A 19,795-nucleotide genomic window follows, 5' to 3' on the forward strand; every position below is an offset into this window, starting at 1 on the left:
TTAGTACAGCTTTGAAACTTTATTACACCAAAAACAATCTGCTGCTTTTAACCGTCTTAATTTAAATAAAACAAGCACAGAAACAGTTTCATTACCTTGTAAAAAAATTTTTTTAAAACTTGTCTTTTTTTTTAAGCATACTTCTGGTTCTAAATGAGGTGTATGGTTCATTGGTCAGTTTGTAACTCTAAGGTTCTACTTTAGTACCAAACCTAGGAGAGATCACTGAAGACTCCACTAAATAGATTCTCCTAGTTTGACAGTGAACCATTTATAACTACTCTGAATACACAGTATCTAAGGGGTAGCCGTGTTAGTCTGGATCAGTAAAAAGTGACAAAGAGTCCTGCGGCACCTTATAGACTAACAGAAGTATTGGAGCATAAGCTTCTATGGGTGAATATTCACCCATAGAAGCTTATGCTCCAATACTTCTGTTAGTCTATAAGGTGCCACAGGACTCTTTGTCGCTTTCTGAGTACACAGTCTTTCAACCAGTAGTGCATCCACCTTTTAGTAATTTCATCTAGACTTGCCCCAAGTTTGCTTATGAGAATGTCACGTGGAACAGTGTCAAAAGCCTTACTGAAAAATCAAGATATATCACAATTAATGTTTCCCCCTCTATCTACTAGGCCAGTAACAATGCCAAAGAAGGACATTAGCTTGGTTTTGCATGATCATTCCTGCCAAATCTATATTGGCTATTATTTATCACTCTTATCCTCTAGATGCCTATAAACTGACTGTTTAAAAATTTGTTCCAGTATCTTTCCAGGTATCAAAGTTAGGCTAACTGGTCTATAATTACCCAGGTCCTCTTTGTTTCCCTTTTTAAAAGATAGGTATTATGTTTGGCCTTCTCTAGTTCTCTGGGACCACACCTGCCCTCCATGAGTTCTCAAAGATAACTGATAGTAGTTCTGAGACTGCTTCAGCTAGTTCCTTAAGTATTCTGACAATCCTGAAATAAGGAATTCCAAACAGAAACAAGCCAGTTTTCAGAAAATGACAAATCCCATGTTTTCACAAAAGCAAACATTCAGCAATGAAGACAAAGAACCACCTGTTATTTTTTAATTTTGGACAGATGACAAAAAGAAAGAGGTGAGAGGAGAATCATCAAGGTAACAGTGAGTCATGGAGTGGGATGAACCAGGTCTATTATGAACAAATTCAATAAGTTCATGAAGTTGTATTTAGTGCTTAAATACTGTGTCGATGGCCACAACAGAAATGCCACAGACAATTCTAGACACAATTTCTTTGTATTTAAAATTTGTGGTAGCATACAAGCAAGCTGAATGTGTCCCTTGGGCTCTTGGCAAGTTGCCCATGAAGTTCTTCCTTTATAGAATCTGAGTATCCACAAATTCTGGTCTGTAATTGCTCGCCACTTCCTTAGAAGCAGCCGAGTTAAGAACCAAGTTCTGATCAATCTCTGGAAACATCCCCAAAGGTCAATTGTTTCACCAAGTTTTAAAATAGCAAAAATGTTTCCTTAGAAAGTTAGGGCCAACTCCGAAGTATTGCATCAGTATCTGCACCAAGTGGGATATGACAGGGTTTAATTCCTGGTTTCTGGCTGCAATCCAGAAGGGACTGAGTGCACACTAGAGGCAATCACTGGTCAGCTTAAAAAACAGTGTTCATAGGCTCCAAGGAGTGGATTCCGTCTAGTCCTTAGCTTAGAGGATGCTGAAGCTGGCAGTTATAGAGTGGATCAGGATTTCGGGGAACTTCAGGAAAATGAATTTTATTCCAGTTAAGTTTTTTCCCTTTCATAAAGTTTATTAGATATAATTAAATCTAAAAAATTCCATTTCTTGATCCAGAGTAAGAGAGCCTCAAACAGAACTTTGAGCAAACTGGTTCAAAGTTGCATTGAGGAAGGCATAATTATTTTTGTTTAAAAATAGTCAGGATCTATGTTTAGTCAGTGATGCCTAGAAGCATTGTAGCAGCCTTAAAACTGTTGAAAGCAGCTACCAAGAATAGTTCCAGAGGCTCCAAGACAGTGAAAAAACAAGCTGCTAACTTGCCAGCTCTCTGTTGTTCATGGTGCCAATTTCACTGTTGTCCATTCCACTGGCTGCCAGTCCTTCTCCCCTACTGTCTGAGCATTTCAGGAAACAGTATTTCTTGTCATTCATTCACCAAGAGCAATGCCAATTCAGCGTGGAAGGAGTCAAAAGCATGGCAGGGATGAGAGTTTTGCACTGCTGTGAGAGCCATCCATTTGGCTCCATGAGGTAGACTGATCAGACAGGGTGGAGCAGGATGCAGCAGGAAGGAGCAAATTTTTCTTACATGTTGTAAGGTGTCAATAGAAGTATGAGGGAACTCAGAAAGAAAAAAAGATGTTGAGGAATTCTAGACACTGAAATCTACAGCCTTGGAAAATTCTCAATTTTAATCATTTGGAATCAAACACTGAAGGCGGTTTTTCAACCTCACACAAATCCACCAAGACTGCTCGTTGGCTCTGGCACTTTGTGGTATTAATGAAGTATAGTCTCCACTGCACAGATGCCCAGACAGGTGAACAAGTTTAGAGAAATGCATATCCTCCCCACAACAGCACCTGAAGCACTGCCTCCTTTTGGCTGTAGGATGACTCTCCACAACAACAACACTACCTGCTGTTTACTAAGATACCCAAAATGATTAGGGTATAATGCAACTCAGAAGAATTACAGTGAATTAAATGAATTGGTGCATCAACCACACACAACCCTGCACATGTTAGAGATGCTGCTTTTAAATACACAATTGCAGGAACTAATCTCTTCACATCTATATCTCAAAAGTTCAAACTCCAAGACAGATTTGACACGAAAGATGCTAGAGGATTAGAAACAGTTTACTTTCCTTCCCCCTCACCCAGGCCCAATACTTCAGGCTATTGTCTAGGTCCCTCACGAAGAAATTTTTCATTTTAAAAAGTATCTTTACTCCAAGAGAAGCAGTGCAGTCAGCATTTCCTCACACGCACAGAAGTGAGACAGGAGACTCCTTCCAGCTTGACACCTCTCTCCTTGGTCACCACCTCTTCTGTAGAAAAGTAACATGGCTACAAAAAGCTCTCTCCAAGACTCCCATCCTGTAGGAAGGGTTCAGGAGTAGAATAAGGCACAACCTAGCAGCCTGACTCATTAATGAGGGCACTCTTAGATGAAAAGGCCTTCAAACCTAGCACTTGCTTTTCTTTTGGTACAGGAGATGGCTTTTTTGTTTGTTTTTTAAATTAGGGGTCTGTAAGCATCATTTTAAATTGTTCTCATGCAGGGTGGATAAAAATCAATGATTTAAAAAAAAATCTGTTTTGATAAAATGCTTTTTGAGGAAAAAACCTATCTAAAGATAGTTTTAATTAAGATACATTATAGCTCAAAGATATCTCATCATGGAATAGGGATTATAAATTCTAATTCTGTACTATGAGACAATATGTTAATGTAATGTTTAAAAAAAGTTTTGTAAACTAGTTCCAATAGTTCATGGATTAGGTACCCAATCTTATGGGGTTCCAGGAGCTTCTGTATAGATTATTTAGGTTAATCTTTCCATCTACTCAATGGGTCTCAGTGCTCAGTCTAGAAGATGATATCAGAGATGCTTAGTTTTGCAGTTCTCAAACTGTGGATTTGTGTCTCCAGAGATAACATGCTTGTTAACAGCAAAAATGTTTTTAAATAAATTATATATAGAGATGAGAAATAACAGACCTCAACCCTACTGTCCCTTTGCAAATTTGTGTACACAGAGTCAATCCCTTACCTCTCTCTAAACGTGCAAAGTTTTAAAAAGTTCAATGAATAGAAGATGGCTGGGAGCGGAATAGATCTGGACAAGGAGAAGAAGTCTGGAGATAAATGTGAGAAGAGAGGGACAGGCAGTAGAAATAAAAGTGAAACTGTTTGAACAGCATTTTCCAGAAGTCTTGAGGTCTTTGAGCATAGCCTTCATTGAATTGAGATCTATCATGCTATTCTCTCACTAGAAGGGAAAACCTACAATGGCAACAGGCCGCAAAAGAGACCCAGTTTGGGAAAGATATTTTAATTAAGTTCCTTTACCTGTGGGTAAGATGGGCATGTGTGCAAAATGCCAACAGTGCAACAAAGAAATGCAAGGCCTGGTTATCTGACTGAAACAACATCACAAGAAGTGTTCCTTCTCAGGAGGAAGCTGCGTTGAAGATAATGAAAGGAACAAGTCTGAACATGCAGGATCTTCAGGTTGGTAAACTTTTTTATTTCATACTTCTTTCTTAAGCGCTGCCTGTCTTCCCTTCTGGACTATTCTTGAATTCTCATATTTGAGCAAAATATAGTTGTTACTCTACAGTATTATCATTTTAGATGCAGTTGTGATAAAAAATAAATTGCTGAAATATGCAGATCTTCCTTTTACAATTTCGCCTTTAAGTAGTACTGAGTAGTCAGTGATTGTAATGAGTAATACTAAATGAGCTGTATACTAATAATAATTTAATAATTGCATTGACTTGTTTAGGAGAATCATCCTCAATGTACAGGATTCTGAAGACTATCCACCTTCAAGATCACTATAGTTTTCTCCCAGCCAAAGACTTCAGTGTTCCAGAAATAAAGGCTAATGTGGACGTTGCAAAATACTTCCATAACAACCACTTTGAGCAGCTGCTCTGAAAAAAGTGGGAGGAACCAAGCTAACTCTCTCACAAGACATGCGATAGAACTCAGTAGTGGACTGTTTTGAGCACTATATCAAGAACTGGCTTAATCCGACGACACTTTGTGAACAAAATCATGAAAAAAATAGATGGCACTGTCACAGCCAAAGTTCTCAACATTGGGCTTAAGAAAAATGTTGAACACATGCCGAGTACCCTGAAGCCTATTTCTGTAGCCTTGAACAAAATGAAGGGAAATAGCTGTTTTATTGCTGATGCTGTTGAAATTTGGAAGGAACTGAATGAGATCTTAAAGAGAGAAATATGCAATGACAGAGTTAAATTACGAACATTAAAAAAAACGAATGGGACAAACACTATCTCCAGCTCATTTTCTTGCAAATATTCTCAATACTCGGTTCCAGGTTCAAACCTTAACTGCTGAAAAAGAGGAGTTGGCTATGATATGGACATCCAGCAATCATCCCTCCATAATGCCACCTATAATAAACTTCAGAGCTAAGGGTGAACCATTCAGGAAATATATGTTTGCTGACGATGTTTTAAAGAAAGTCACACCAGTGAACTGGTGGAAGTCACTTAAGCACTTGGCTTCAGAGACTGTTGAAGTGATCATCTCGCTTTTAATAGCAGCAGCTTCTTCTGCCAGTGTAGAAAGAGTATTTTCTTCCGATGGACTAATTCATTCCAAATTGAGAAATCATTTGGGACCAGTGGGAGCTGCGATCGGCCAAACCTACCAACGTGGCAGGTAAATTTGTCCGGCTCGCCAGGGTGCTTACCCTGGCAGACCGCGTGCCAAAGGTTGCCAATCCCTGATGTAGAAATCCATGATTAAATCATGATTTAAATCAATTTGATGTAAATCAAATCCACTCTGACCTCATGTAAACTAAAATGTAAGGGTACAAATACAAGAATAAAGAATAAAGTAGAATACCTTTGTATGGATTTCACAACAAGCTACTTTCCCTTCTTAAAAAGGAACTGTGACAAAGCATCGGGTTCCCTGACCTTGCCTGGAAAGGGTGCCAGGTGGCTTCTCAATAGGAAGTCCTTCCAGGAGAACCGTAGCAGCTCGCTCACTTGATGCAGGGCAGTTTATGTATGCAGTGTTTTTACTTTCAGGAAAGCGGAGGACGTTGTGAATAACCACCATAGTGTGTGTTCATATCAGTGGGATGAGAACCCCACCTGGTTGCACAAACAACTGAATTCCTGTTGAAAGAGGATGTTGCTAGTCAAGATCTTCAAATTAAAAGTTCTGGCAGAAAATTACAGCCAAAAAGCCTGACTGCCTCCTGATCTCCTTGGTTCTTTTCCTCTAAGCCACTCTCATTCCCCTTGGTCCTTATCATTAACCTCCCTTGGTATGTTTTCTGCCTGCCCTTTGGCCGCACCTCCGTGATTCTTCTTCCCATCCTACAACTTACTTGGATTTTCCTCATCTCAATCTGTTCTCTTATCCCCTGAAGCTTTTCCCTATGATTTGCTCCCATTTGTTCTCCTCCCCATCTCCCAGACCCTGTTCCCGTCTCCCACCCAATAGAGCCTGTTCCCTTTAGCCTTACTCCCTGCCCTGTGCATTGTTATGCCTATCCTACTGCACTGCTGCCCAAGTTTTGCTCCACTAGTAGGTGCACTGAAGAAGAGAGAGGGAGTTGCGTATCTCAGTAGCATCTGTATTTGCCCTTCCAGTTCAAGAATCTTTTCTTCCAGCAGCCACCAACTTGCACTTCATACACAGGAATCCCTTCCAGCTCAGGCAAGAAAGAAAACATGCAGGTCACCACCACGGTTCCATCACTGGCCACTGTGAAATCATACAGAGCTGAACCTCTCTCTAACCTATCTCCAAAACACTCCTGTTAGCTGCCTCTGTTCATGGTTCTTGAGTTTGCCTCGTAAGCGACTTTTTATATCAACTCTTCCAGCTCAGCCCTGCCCCTCACCACCAGAAAGTGATGAGCCACTCAGCCTTCAAGCAGCAGGGCTGATCAAAGCAGCAAGGGTCAGAGCCATGCCGGCCTTACCAAGGCACCCCAATGCACATGGTCTACACCCTCCCTCATTCCTGTTGCCAGTCCCCAATCCCAACCTCCAAGAAAGAACCCCAGCTTGATGTTCCCAGCTATCTACCCTTTGTTTCCACCAATTTATTCCTTAACTTTTTGCATATCTACTTACCACGCAACCAGAAACCCAGCTGAACTAACAGTTGGGACAGCAGCATGTTTAGGAGGTTGAGAGAGTGCAGCAGCACAATGGGGAAGCAAGTTAGGAATCTGCTTAAATACACATATCATAGCCTGTGCCACTTTCCAGCTGCAAAAATTCTACATTGCTATAAAATAGCACCTACTTCTTGATGGGCTTTTCCAGCGTTTTGAGGTCCTATTTCCAGAAATCTTCCACCTGGAAACGATTCCAAAGAGTAACCTGGATAGGTTTTTTTCATTGGCGGTAGGGAGTGGAGGGACAGAAGGGTGAGGATGGATCAAAAGAGAAAAATGGGACAACAGTCTATTGACATTGCCAGCTTCAAAAAAGGTAGCAGGAAGTTCTCAAACTCAGCACTCAGAGAGACATATATTGGCAGTAGCAATTTACAGGAATGAAAGGAAGAGAAAGCAAAACAAAGAACTGAGAGAAGAATAAGATAGAACAGGAAAATGGGGTTGAAGTAATAATTCTTGCAGGAGTAGTAGGACAGCTTGCAAGTTCAGGTCAAGGAGAAAAGTAGCATTTATACCTACTACCAATGTAAAGAGAAATACTGACTGCCAGCATAAACAAAACAATCCTTTGTTTCCAAAACACAAACCATCAGCTTCTACAGATGACATTTTTCTGCAAAGCAATGAAGCCAAGGCTGTGCTTTAGTTTTCAACCAGAGAAAGTATTTTTGGATTAGTTTAATCTTCAATACTAATGAAATTTTTCATGGATGCATTGCTTTTAACAGTAAAACTGTGCGGTATAAACACAGCATAGATTGCCTCCCAGGCTCTTTTTTGGAACATTTCCCTGATAAGGCCACTAACATTATACACTATGTTCAGTATAGAATCTCCCTACACTCTGATCTTTCATTCCCATGAACAATGTTATGAGCGTGGCATTTATTTTCTCTTTCTTTCAGTGACATTTCCTTGGCTTAATTCTCTGGGAAAAGTATTAAAGAAACCCCTAGTACAATATGTATAGTTATTTAGCACATCTGAGTGCAATTATTTAATCTAGTTCACAATTTCTTATCTCATTGTGGATTTGGCTTCACATACAGCATGCATGGCAAATATAGAGATGAAAGATTTGCTAAGAAAGCCGTCTGCAAAGCAGTAAACAAGCCTTGACTTTGACACGGGGGTGAATATATAGTGCAACCAGTGTCCTGAACACACTGTCTGTTGGCATCCACAGCCAATATGCAGCACTGCATTTTTGCCCATCAAGTGTTGCTCAACATTAATCAATTTAAAAGTTAACTCAAAGAGATTCTCAGTAAAGAAGATGGTAAAAAATTCTGTCAGGTCCCTGGGCTTTGTAAAGTCTTACCAGTTGCTTGTTCTAATAGTTCATTTTGAAAACCTAGTCATCTATTACTGAGTTGGTAACCATGGAAGCTAGTGACAGAGGAGTGACAAAAAATTACCTCCTCCCCGCCTCCAAAAACTGCAGAGAGTTTGCAGACAAGAACCTTCCCTTGTTAGAATGATTCCTGGAGGGTCCCTGTGATGCAAAATATTGCTATGGAGCAAGCAAACGGTTCCCCTAAGAACATTAAGAAGCAAAGAATTTGAACAAGAGCACACCATGACTCCTCACACTCTCTTTTCAGAGAGCATTATTCTATGCACACACACCTCCCAATAGATTAATCTGTACAGAACATCACCTGTATCCTGTAGAACCTCAGAGTAACCAACACCTCGGGAATGGAGGCTGTTCATAACTCTGAAATGTTTGCAACTCTCAACAAAATGTTAAGCTGGTTCTTTCAGAATTTTACAACTTAACACTGACTTAATACAGCTTTGAAAATTCACTACGCAGAAGAAAAATGCTGCTTTCCCTTTTACTTTAGTAGTTTACATTTAACACAGTACTGTTCTGTATTTGCTTTATTTGTTTTTGTTTGTTTGTTTCTGCTGCTGCCTGATCATGTACTTCCGGTTCCAAATGAGGTGTGTGGCTGACTGGTCAGTTCGTAAATCTGAGGTTCTACTGTACTTAGTGTTGTTGTATACCAGTAGGTTTTGTACATACACAGAAATGCTGTATTGAAAGAAATTTGTTTTTGCTACACAGAATTCTAATCTATTATCAAATGTTATATTTTTCTTCATATTAAGAAACCAGACAGGAGGGCTAGACTTATATAGATTGCTTTATTTCTTGTAACTGCTGACCAGCTCATTTAAGAGTGAAGTATAAACTTGTACTTATTTTTCTGCAGGGATACAAAAGAAAATCTCTATCGGGTGTTTAGAAAACAGGTTTCATACTCTTCCAAATCTCTCGTTTGATTTCACTGACAAATTCATCACTGATAATTTTACACAACAGTCACTGAGTGTTTGAACTCTTCTGTAACCACCTTAGATAATTTTCATTTGGAAACAGGATAAACAAGCCAAGCTGAAAGCATTCAGCAAATAAACCCTGCACATTACATCAAGTAAAAACACAAAAGAACTGTGCTACCAGTAAACTGTTGCCAGAACACTGACATACCTGGGTCTTTGCCAAGTTTTTCTTTTTTTCAAGCTTTGACTACCATCACCTTATAGTTACAGTTACTCTTCAACAGTAGTCAAACTTTGACAGCACCCTTTTTTGCCAATATAATATAGCCAAAAGTAAGAAAACTTCTTACCCCAAATGGTGGATATGAAGTAGCAGCGGCAGCAGAGGCAACACCTACTGTGGGAGGTGGTATTCCTGAAGAAGAAGGTGGGAACAGACCCAAGGCATTCAGATTTAATCCAGGAATTAAATGTGCTTGAAGCTGCAACGGTAGAAGAATTATTTAGCTTTACAATGTAAGTTATTAAACTTAATCCAAATCCTAGTTGGAACAACGTAATAGCCTCTTTTATAAAGATGCCTATGTTTTATTTTAAATCTACATTCTTGAGGATTCAGATTTCAGACCTATAACCCAGACAACTCACATAGGCCAACAAGGTAAAAAGCTTGGCTCTCATGTGACAGTCAGTCAGGTGTCTCTCAGTACAACTTTATTTTTCAATGAAGTGGCCCACAAGATTGGAGAAAAGAAATCCAAGTGACAGGCAGACCTTTAGACCGCATGCCTAGGATGAGGTTTAGTACAAAAACAAAAACAAAAATCCACTTGACTTTGTGATATAAAGTCAACAATCCTTTAGATACAGAGCGGCTCCACCCATAACCACTAATTCTCCTTACCTCCCACACTGCTAAAACTTCAGGTGGACTGTAGAGTGTTTAGTGTGAAATTCCCAGGGTGAGCATTAACTATATAGAAACTGCATGTCACTTATTAGATCAGTGGTTCTCAAGCTATTTACCACTGTGGGCCACATCCACACAATATACACCTCTACCTCGATATAACATTGTCCTCGGGAGCCAAAATATCTTACCGCGTTATAGGTGAAACTGCATTATATCAAACTTGCTTTAATCCACTGGACTGCACACACACACACCCTCCCGGAGCACTGCTTTACCACATTATATCCAAATTCGTGTTATATCAGATCGCATTGTATCTGGGTACAGGTGTATATACTAGCTGTATGGCCCTGAGGATACCACATGGGCTGCAGCTGTTTGCTGATTGAGCTGCAAGCAGCCCATAGGTTGAGAACCACTGGACTAGACTGTTCTTGGGCAATTCGACCATGCCTAATTACTAGGAGGTGTTGTAACATTCTAACACACTCCAGAATCTTCAGTTAAGCTCTAGTTACTCCCCTCCTCCCCCGCCAAGTTATTTTCCTGCAATACAATTTGACATATTAAACCTGTTACAGCTGGGACAGAGACCTCATTTAACATCATCACTAGAAACCAACTGTAGGACACGAGCTGCTAGGGATTCCTTTATTGCCAAAGACCAAGCTAAAACTGCAGCTACAGGGCAACAAACTAACTTGGAATGACTAGTCAAAATCCATCCAATAAAGCATTAGAAAAAAAAAACCCAACTTCCCACCCACGGCAAAGGTGGTGAAGAACAGCCTGGTATTTCTGATCAGTCTGGACAATCAGGAAACATTGGCAACTGAAAGACATTTCCCACCTGACATCCAGAACAGAATGTTTTAGTTAAGTGTTGATATATATCTGAATTTTTCATAGAATCATAAAAACGCAGGGCTAGACGGGATCTCAAGAGGTCATCTAGTCCATGCATTGAAGCAGGAACAATTACACCTAGATCAACCCTGACAGGAGTTCATCCAATCTGTTCTTAAAAACCTCCAATGACGGGGATTCAACAATCTCCCTTGGAAGCCTATTCTAGTATTATCTATCTTTAGAGTTAAAACATTTTTTGTTAATAGCTAACCTAAATCTCCCTTGCTGTAGATTAAGCAGATAACTTCTTATCCTACCTTCAGCGGATATGGAGAACAATTGACCACCATTTTCTTTACAACAGCCTTAACATATTTTTTCAGTATCTTTCCAGGTACTGAAGTTAAGCTAACTGGTTTAAAATTCCCCAGGTCTTCTTTGTTGCCTTTTTAAAAGATAGGTATTATATTTGACCTTCTCCAGTCCTCTGGGACCCTCACCTGCCCTCCATGAGTTCTCAAAGATAAATCGCTAGTGATTCTGAGATTGCTGGAGTTAATTCTTTAAGTACACTGAGATGAATTTCACCAGATCTGCCGACTTGAACAGATCTAACTTATCGAAATATTTTTGAACCTTTTCTATCCCTATTCTGGCTTGTGTTCTTTCCCCCTTCTTGTTACTACTGTGTACAAGCATTTGATTACAATTAACCTTTTTAGTGAACACTGAAGCAAAATAAGCATTAAACACCCAGCCTCCTTGCTGTCGTCCATTATTAGCTCTCCTTCCCCGTCAAGTAGTGGACCTACACTTTCTTTTGTCTTTCTATTGCTCCTAACAAAACCTCCTGTTGTGTCCTTTTATGTCCCTTGTTAGGGGTAACTCATTTTGTGCCTTACCCTTTCTGATTTTCTCCCTACATGCTTGTACTACTCTTTTATTCTTAAAGTTAGCAATTGGTCCATGTTTCCACATTTTGGAGGATGGTCTACCCAAGTCTTCTCTGGTCTACCAATCTCTCTAGCTGTGACACTGTCGAATAACAGGGTAATACTTTTTTGCATTAGATAATCAGCAACTATCTTCATAGGCGTACAGTTTCTTTACCTTCCAAATTAGAAAGGACATACTTCTACTCCCAAATTAAAGAGTGAGTCCTATACATGAGAAAATAGGAAACGAAGGAAAAGTCTCATTTACAGATTAAAAAGTTACCAAATAAAAAATTGCTGCTCTTATGTTAAAAACAAAACAGTATCAAGAAACTAGAAAGCACTTCCTTCAAGTACTGTGGCATCAAATGAACATTCATAACACACATAAAAACTCCTTTCCAGTCTCCACAACAAAGGAAGGTACTTTTGAAGTAAAATTATTCTTCATTTCCTTCATCCAAGTCAATTTTCTCAATTTTTCCTACCCAAAAGAGATCCAATATATATAAATATAGACTTAAAGAACCTCTTAGAAATAACTTCCAAAAATGACCAAGCCATAAAAAAGAGACTCACATTCATAGCAGCAATATCATTTTCATAGGATTCCCTGATTTTCTTCATTATTTCTTCCTCAGCCTTGGCACAAGTTTCAATACTGCCTTTAACTGTAATGGTCCGTTCAGGATTATAGAGTGTCAAGTCCTGCAGTCTGCAGACAAAACAGAAATCCAATTAATTACTATTCAAACAGTAGATGGTAATCAAAACTTATCAGCTGAGGCTGGAGAATTTTGAAACTGGTAGATTTTCCCTGGAACAATGGAACATACAAGATCAATTTGCAGCAGAACTCAAACATGATTCTAACAGAATCTGAAAGAATGCTTCCCTCACAAAAGACTGGACTAAAATTAGTGCAATGTGATTCAGTGTCAAATGATTAAGATTTGCTTGGATGTGTCACAAATTCTAGCAAGGAGAGATTACTCACCTTGGACAGTAACCTGAGATCTTTGAGATGTGTCCCTCTGGGTGCCTCACATCAGGATACACACTCACCCGTCTGCTCTTGATTGGAGATCTTTGTCAGCAGCGTCTGCAGGTCCACACCTGCGCGCCCCAGACACCTTGGGGCCCGAAAAGGAGGAGCAGAATTTGAGAACTCAAATTCCTTCTCAACCACAGAAGTCTAAAGAAAGATTCTGAGGCAGAGAGGAAAGAGAGTAGGTAGTGGAGCACCCACAGGGGGACACATCTTGAAAAACTCAAGTTATTGCACAAGGTAAGTAACCTCCTTCGTCAAGTAGTGTCCCTACGGGTGCTCCAAGTCAGGAGACTCTCTGCGCCTCTATCATGGAGGAAAGTGCTGAGGAAGTGGATTCAATATGGACTGTAGACAGTGTCACCAGTGGCCATGTCAGTCCTGGAATCAGACATGAGAGCATAATGCTGGTAAAATGTGTGCAGCAAGACCAAGTGGCTGCCCTGCAAATGTTTGAGATGGGTATATTGTTAAGAAGAGCTACAGAGATCAAGAATTATTGCTGAATCTGAGGGGAATGAGGCTTCGTAGCATGACGACATAACCTGGAATCCATTTGGACAATCTTTGGGAGGAGACTGGATGTCCCCTAATTCATTCTGAAACACAGATGAAGAGTCTAGGAGAAACCCAAAAGGGCCTGGTCCTGTCAAGATAAGAAGCAAGAGCTCTTAACATCCATTGAGAGTGTGGCTTGGTGTAAAACAGTGGGTAGTAAATCTTTTGATTAACGTGGAATTCAGAAGAGACTTCAGGAAGGAAGCAAGGATGTAGACATTCCCATAGGTTCAAATGGGGATTTCCTCAGAGCACTGAGAACTAAGGAGAGGTCCCATGGCAGACTTGGCTTCTTGATAGGAAGGAAGAGGTTGAATAGGCCTTTGATAAATCTTGCAGTGGTAGGGTGAATGAAGACTGAACACTTCTACAAGGAACTGTGATGGCAACTAGCTGAACTTTGATGGAGGTTAGCAATAAGCCTGTGGTCTCTAAATTCAGAAGGTAATAAAGGATGTGAGACAAAGAGAACTCAAGAGAAAGCATAGCTTGACGGTTGCAGCGAGCCTGGAAGCGTTTCCACTTTTACAGGTAAATTTTCCTGTATTCAGTGTTGTTGTAGCTACATTGGCCTAAGGATATTAGTGAAACACAGTGGGTGAGGAAATCTCTTTTACTGGACCAACTGCTGTTGGTGAGAAAGACAAGCTTTCATATTTACGCAGAGCTCTTCTTCAGCTCAAACATTTGTCTCTTTACCAACAGAAGCTGGTCCAATAAAAGACATTACCTCACCCACTTTATTTCTCTGGTAAGTGTTCCTAGCTGTTGGCTCTGATGTTAAGCAGTACCCTTTTAAATTCTGGAGAGCAGATCTCTTCTATACCAGACAGCCACTGAATAGCCACACTCAGGCAAAATGTTGTGAGATTGTGGTAGGTGACCAAACCCAAATCCTGAGTGAGGAGAGTTGGGGTTACAGGAAGGCAGATAGGAGGCTGCAGGGACAAATCAATCAGCTCTATGAACCACACCTGTCTCAGCCATGATGGCCCTATGAGCAAGGGTGGTGAGTTATATGGGCCCATGGTGCTAGGGCTTCAGGAATATTCAGAGCCGGGAGCCAGGCTCCAACAATTTTTGGAGCCAGGTCTCTCCCCCGGCCCTGCCTGGAGCATCCCCCAGCCCCCACCGACCCCCACCCCCATCCACACATTCATCTCCCCCAGGCCCTGGAGCGTTTCCCAGCCCCCGCTGACCCCCACCCGCATCCATGCATTCATCTCTCCCAGGCCCCAGAGCATTCCCTGGCCCCCGCCTGCCAACCTCCGTGCCTCCCCCGGGCTGTCCCTGCCTGATTGAAAGTGGGTGGCTGCCCTGCTGCTCCGCGCTGCTCTCCCTCGCCTGCACTGTCAGCTGTTGCTGCCTAAGGCTAGGCTACAGCACAAGAGCGGTGCCGCTGGCAGACTGAAACAGCTGGCTGTTGCACCTGAGGAGGGGGAGGAGGTACACACGATTGGCAGCCTTCCCCCAGCACCCACTGGGAGGTGACGCCGAGGGGGCTTCCATCTGGGAAACGTCTTGGAGTGGATCTTACTCACCTGAGCAGTTGCTGGGGTTTTGGTGAGTGTCTGACCCTCTGATCTGTTCCCCATCCCCCACTCCTGCCCCACACTGGGCAAGGAGCAGCCCCATTCCCCACCCCCAGTGGCCCATGGTGAGGGGCAGCAGCAGGGGAGGACACCACACATGATGGCAGCCCCCCCTCCACCATAGGGGAGGGGGCTTCCTAGACCTGAGAGGGGCCCTAGGAGTACGCGCAGTGACAGTGCTGAGAGCGCGAAGTGTACGCGCTGACCGGGGGGGGGGGGGTGCCCTCCCCCAGAGCTTGCTGCTGCCAGCGGGGAGAGGGTTTGAGGGAGTACTCCTCTCTGGCCCTAGCACCGGGATAGCTTGTCTGCACCCCAAACTCCTCATCCCTGGCCCCGCCCCATCCCAGAACCTTCACCCCCTGCACCCCAATAACCCTCAGTCCCAGCCTTGAGCCCCCTCCTGCACTGTGAATCCCTCATTCCCAGCCCCACCCCAGAGCTCTCACCTGAGGGAAAAAACATGCAACTTAAATTTGGCAGTCAGTTTGGGGTATGATCATGTTTAGCACAATACTTGATTATTTTACATCCTTTAAAGTATATAATTGGTGGTATACGGGCACAACAAAATATAATGTATTAAAGCAGGCAAGTGCTGCTTCTGACTTTCCACTTTTAATTGGCCCTTGTGATCTTGTAGCGCCAGTGCAGTGAAGAAAAAGATAACTCATCAAGTGATGGCCTGAGTTCAACACCAAGCTTTCAAACTGAAGTTATGTGAAAAAAAAAGATGCGGCAAATCTACAAGTCTCTCCCCCAGCCCTGCCTGGAGCGTCTCCCAGCCTCTCACCCACACCCAACCCCCATCCACGCATGCATCTCCCCCAGGCTCCGGAGCGTCCCCTGGCCCCCACTCCTCATCAAGGAGTTTTCAGCAATCTTGGCTATCAAGATTTATGTGGTTCGAGTACAACAGCAAATTAGACAGAGCTTTTTGCTCAGTCTCCAAAAACTGTTCTGAAAAGAAGATCTTAATATTTTCTAGGAAGGCCGAACCAACGTTTATTTCGCCCAGATTTCAAGATTGGAGACATGCGTTGCGTGGTTTTACATCACACGAAAAATCCTCCTGTCACAAGAAAGTGGTAAAGAAGTATGCTGCTCTGCAATCACAGGTAAATGTTTCTGCACTGATGTCGGCCAGTTACAGAAAAGAATCACGATCAGCTAGGAATGCACTACCCAAAATTTTTAACGGTGTTCAGTACCTAGCTCAACAAGGAATAGCATTACATGGACATAATGAGAGTGATTCAGATTTGATGCAGCTCTTGTTGCTACGTAGTACAGATTCAGAAGAACTAAGACAGTGGCTTAGTTGCACAAAATACAAGTGGCTGTCACATGAGGTTAACAAAATAATCGCAATGATGGCGCTAAAACAAATTGTGAAAAAGATAAAGGCTTCAAAGTTTTATGCCATTGTAATGGATTACACTACCAATTTGTCAAGAAAAGAACAAGTAAGTTTTTCTTTAAGGTTCTTTTCTCGTGAAGACTGGGAGATTTATGAGGAGTTTATTGGGTTTTACCAAACTGACGCAATGGATACTGCTTCTCTTTTCAGGAACCAATCATCCAGATAAGGAAAGATGATGATGCTCATCTGGAAAAGATAGGCTACTGCAATTGAGAGAACTTTGGTGAAGACCCTTGAGGCAGTGTGCAGACGCCGAAGGGCAGGATGTGACATGGGTACTGGTCCCTGCCACCATAAAATGTAAAAATCGTTTGTGCGAGAGATGAATGACAAGAAAATAAGCATCCTGAAGGTCAAGGGAAACAAGCCAACCTCCTGGATCCAGAGAGGGAATTATTGTTGCTAGAGTCACCATTCTGAACCACTGGGAGCAGATTAATGTGCTTAAGGTCCTGAGATCCAGAATTGGTCTCCATGCACTGTTTGTCTTCAGGACAAGGAAATACTGAGAATAGAACCCCCTTCCCCAATAATGTCCCATGGGACAGATTTGATCATGCCCAGCTAAAAGGAACTGTATCTTTCATAAGAGATCTTTCTGAGCGAGTTCCTTGAAGAGGGATGGGGGAGAGAGGAGGTGGAAAGGAGTTGAACTGATGGAACAGCCTGTAGAAATCACTTCCAGGATCCATCTGAGGTAATGGACTCCATCCCTCCCATAAGGGTAGGAAGGGAACAAATGTAACTTAGGATCCAAAGTGAGAGGTAATTTGTGATCCTTGATCAATGGGTCAAAACAGACATTTTGAAGACATTACTAGCTGGGAGAGGGCTGTTTCTTAGGGAATCTGGGCTTCATTATGGAGTACAGCCAGTCTTGTGGGCTGGTAGAGTGGGCGAGGTCACTGAGTTGTCCTGCTCTGTTTTCTTTTCATCACAGCTTTATAGATGCTCAAAGATCACAGTTTCACCAGGACTGCTTTGAGTGAATGGAGGGACCCATCCATGGCATCTCTAACCAACTTGAGGCTTTTGAAAAGAAGGTGCTTGACCATATTTTGTATCTCCTGACGGAGGCCGGAAGATTGCAGCCAAGAAGCTCAGCACATGACTAACCATAGCCACAAAACATGCAGCTGTTTCAGCGGCATCTAGCGAGGCCTGGAAAGATGCCTTGGCAATTGTCTGTCCCTCTGTAATGAGGGCCTGAAAATTGTTCTCTCTGCTTCTGAGTCAGGTGTTCAATAAAGATGAAAACTTTGACTAGAGACTGTGAAGTCACACTTTACTATTGGTGCTTGATAATTGGCCACTCTGAACTGCAACTAGGCCAAGGAGTATTTCTGCCAAGAAGGTCCGATTATTTCAGCTGCTTATCAGATAGTGCTGAATGGAACTGGAGTTGCCTGTTCCATTGGTTGGCAGCCTCTATCCCAAAGACTTGGGAGGTGGATGGGAGAAAAAGAGTACTCTGAGCCTCTAGGAAGGATGTAATACTTTTTGTCAGCTCATTTAGATGTGACTGGGAGAGTGGCTGGAGTTTTCCATACCAGGCATGCTGGGGTAAACGAATCTTCATTGATGGGTAAGGCAATCCTTGCCTTGAGGAGGTGAACGAAGGATACCTATCCAAAGAACAGTGGATTTCCTGAATCTCCTCTAATGGGATTAGTAAGGCATCTGCCTCACTTTTTATGAGTTCTTGAAAAACCCGGAAGTCATCAGGGTAAGATGGCAGGGAGGAACAAGAGATTCATCTGATGAGGAGGATGATTTGTGGGAAGGGGGTGCTTCTCCTCTTCCACTGCTTCCTGTTCTCCTGGAGGTATCTGGGTGGCAGGACCTAGGGCATCAGTTGATGTCAGGTCTTTTGAGATGGCACCCTGGAATCTGTGGACTCCATATGGAGTCCACAGATTCCAGTAAGACAGCTGTGATGATGCATAAGGGAATGGGACCGAACCTCAAGTTAGTCCTTGCCAGGGTAACCAGGCGTTCTTCCTGCTATGAGCTCCTTCTGCAGTGTGAACGTTTAGGAAGGGAGGTTGGAAGTTGGAGGAACCATGACAGACACATCTGTATCCATAAAGTGGGCCAGTGGTGTAGGTACTGGTTGTTGGGTCAGTACCAAGCTCCGAGAAGAGATATGCAATTCCATTGTTATCGAGGTTTGACAGGGAGACTGATGAGGTGGTGTGGAGAATTTTGTAATGGTACCAGCTGGAAGTATCCCTCAGTACCCTCAAAGAGTCTGCATGGGGACAGCGTCGACACCATTGAAGAAACAGAGGGAAGGTGAGCAGCCTCCATGAGATGAGTTGGTACTGAGGAGTAGTATCTCTCAGGACATCCAAATGACAGTGATTTGGGTTCTTTGAGGATTCAGAGGTTCCCATGAAATAGAAGCCTGGATGATACTGGGGACCCTGGATATGGTTCCGCAGGAGTAAAAATATCGGGCAGTCCTGGAGACTGCACTGAAATAAGCATGGTATGCTTTTCACCTTAGGCTACAGACAACAGTACAGATAAAGACTTTACCTTGGTTCTGGCTTTTGGAGGCACTAAGTCAGGAACTGGGATGTTGGTCCCGCTCTAGATGCTTTCTCCGTATACAACCTAGTCTCCAAAGTTTGTACCATGGTTGCAGTATCAGAGGGACTGGGAGCCTCTGCAATGCCCACACTGAGATACGAGATACCAGAGACCCAGGACACGACTTTCCCTTTCTCTTTTCTCAGTCTGGAGAATGCGGTCTTTTCTTCTTGGAAGGGCTGGGGAGTCCTCAGGGACTGCTGAACCAGAGGTGGTCGGTGAAACAGATGTACAGGGGTAACTTGGCTCCTGTGGGTCTCAGGGAGCCCTCCACAAGTAGGAGTTCAAGTCTGTCCTCCCTCAATTTTTTAGATCTGTTTTTAAATCTGAAGAATTACATTTACAGAGAATGCGGGTTTCTCTCAAGCAGCGAAGGCAGCTTGAATGTCTGTTGCTGAGGGGAAAGGACCTGCGACAGGTCCAGCAAGGTATGAAGTCCAGAGTCTTGGGTATAAAACCTGCACTTAAGGCCATGGATGCCCAACCTAGAGGCCCAAAGGGCAAACAAGGAGCAGGGAAGGGGAGAAACTCCCTCAAAGGACAAACTTTTGCTAATAGAAAAAATTAATAACTAAAAACTAAAAGAAAAGGTATAAAGAAAGCAAGGCATAGCAAGCCACGAGGCTCAACACTGCAATGCTCAGTCTCAAGACACAGGCAGCTGAAAAGGCACTGGAG

The 19,795-nt window shown here is 42.5% G+C and overlaps 1 protein-coding gene across 1 annotated transcript in view; it reads right to left on the minus strand.

The window, feature by feature from the left end:
- IGF2BP3 (insulin like growth factor 2 mRNA binding protein 3) overlaps positions 1-19,795 on the minus strand; it is a 174,767-nt gene that overhangs the window by 42,997 nt on the left and 111,975 nt on the right. The window contains exons 9-10 of the mRNA XM_030550773.1: positions 12,484-12,619; positions 9,558-9,689 (exon numbers count right to left, since the gene is read on the minus strand). Of these exons, the coding sequence (XP_030406633.1) occupies positions 9,558-9,689; positions 12,484-12,619 (268 nt within the window). The remainder of the gene's footprint in view (positions 1-9,557; positions 9,690-12,483; positions 12,620-19,795) is intronic.

The sequence above is a fragment of the Gopherus evgoodei genome, chromosome 2 (genome assembly GCF_007399415.2).
Source record: "Gopherus evgoodei ecotype Sinaloan lineage chromosome 2, rGopEvg1_v1.p, whole genome shotgun sequence".
In the NCBI taxonomy this organism is placed as follows: Eukaryota; Metazoa; Chordata; order Testudines; family Testudinidae; genus Gopherus; species Gopherus evgoodei.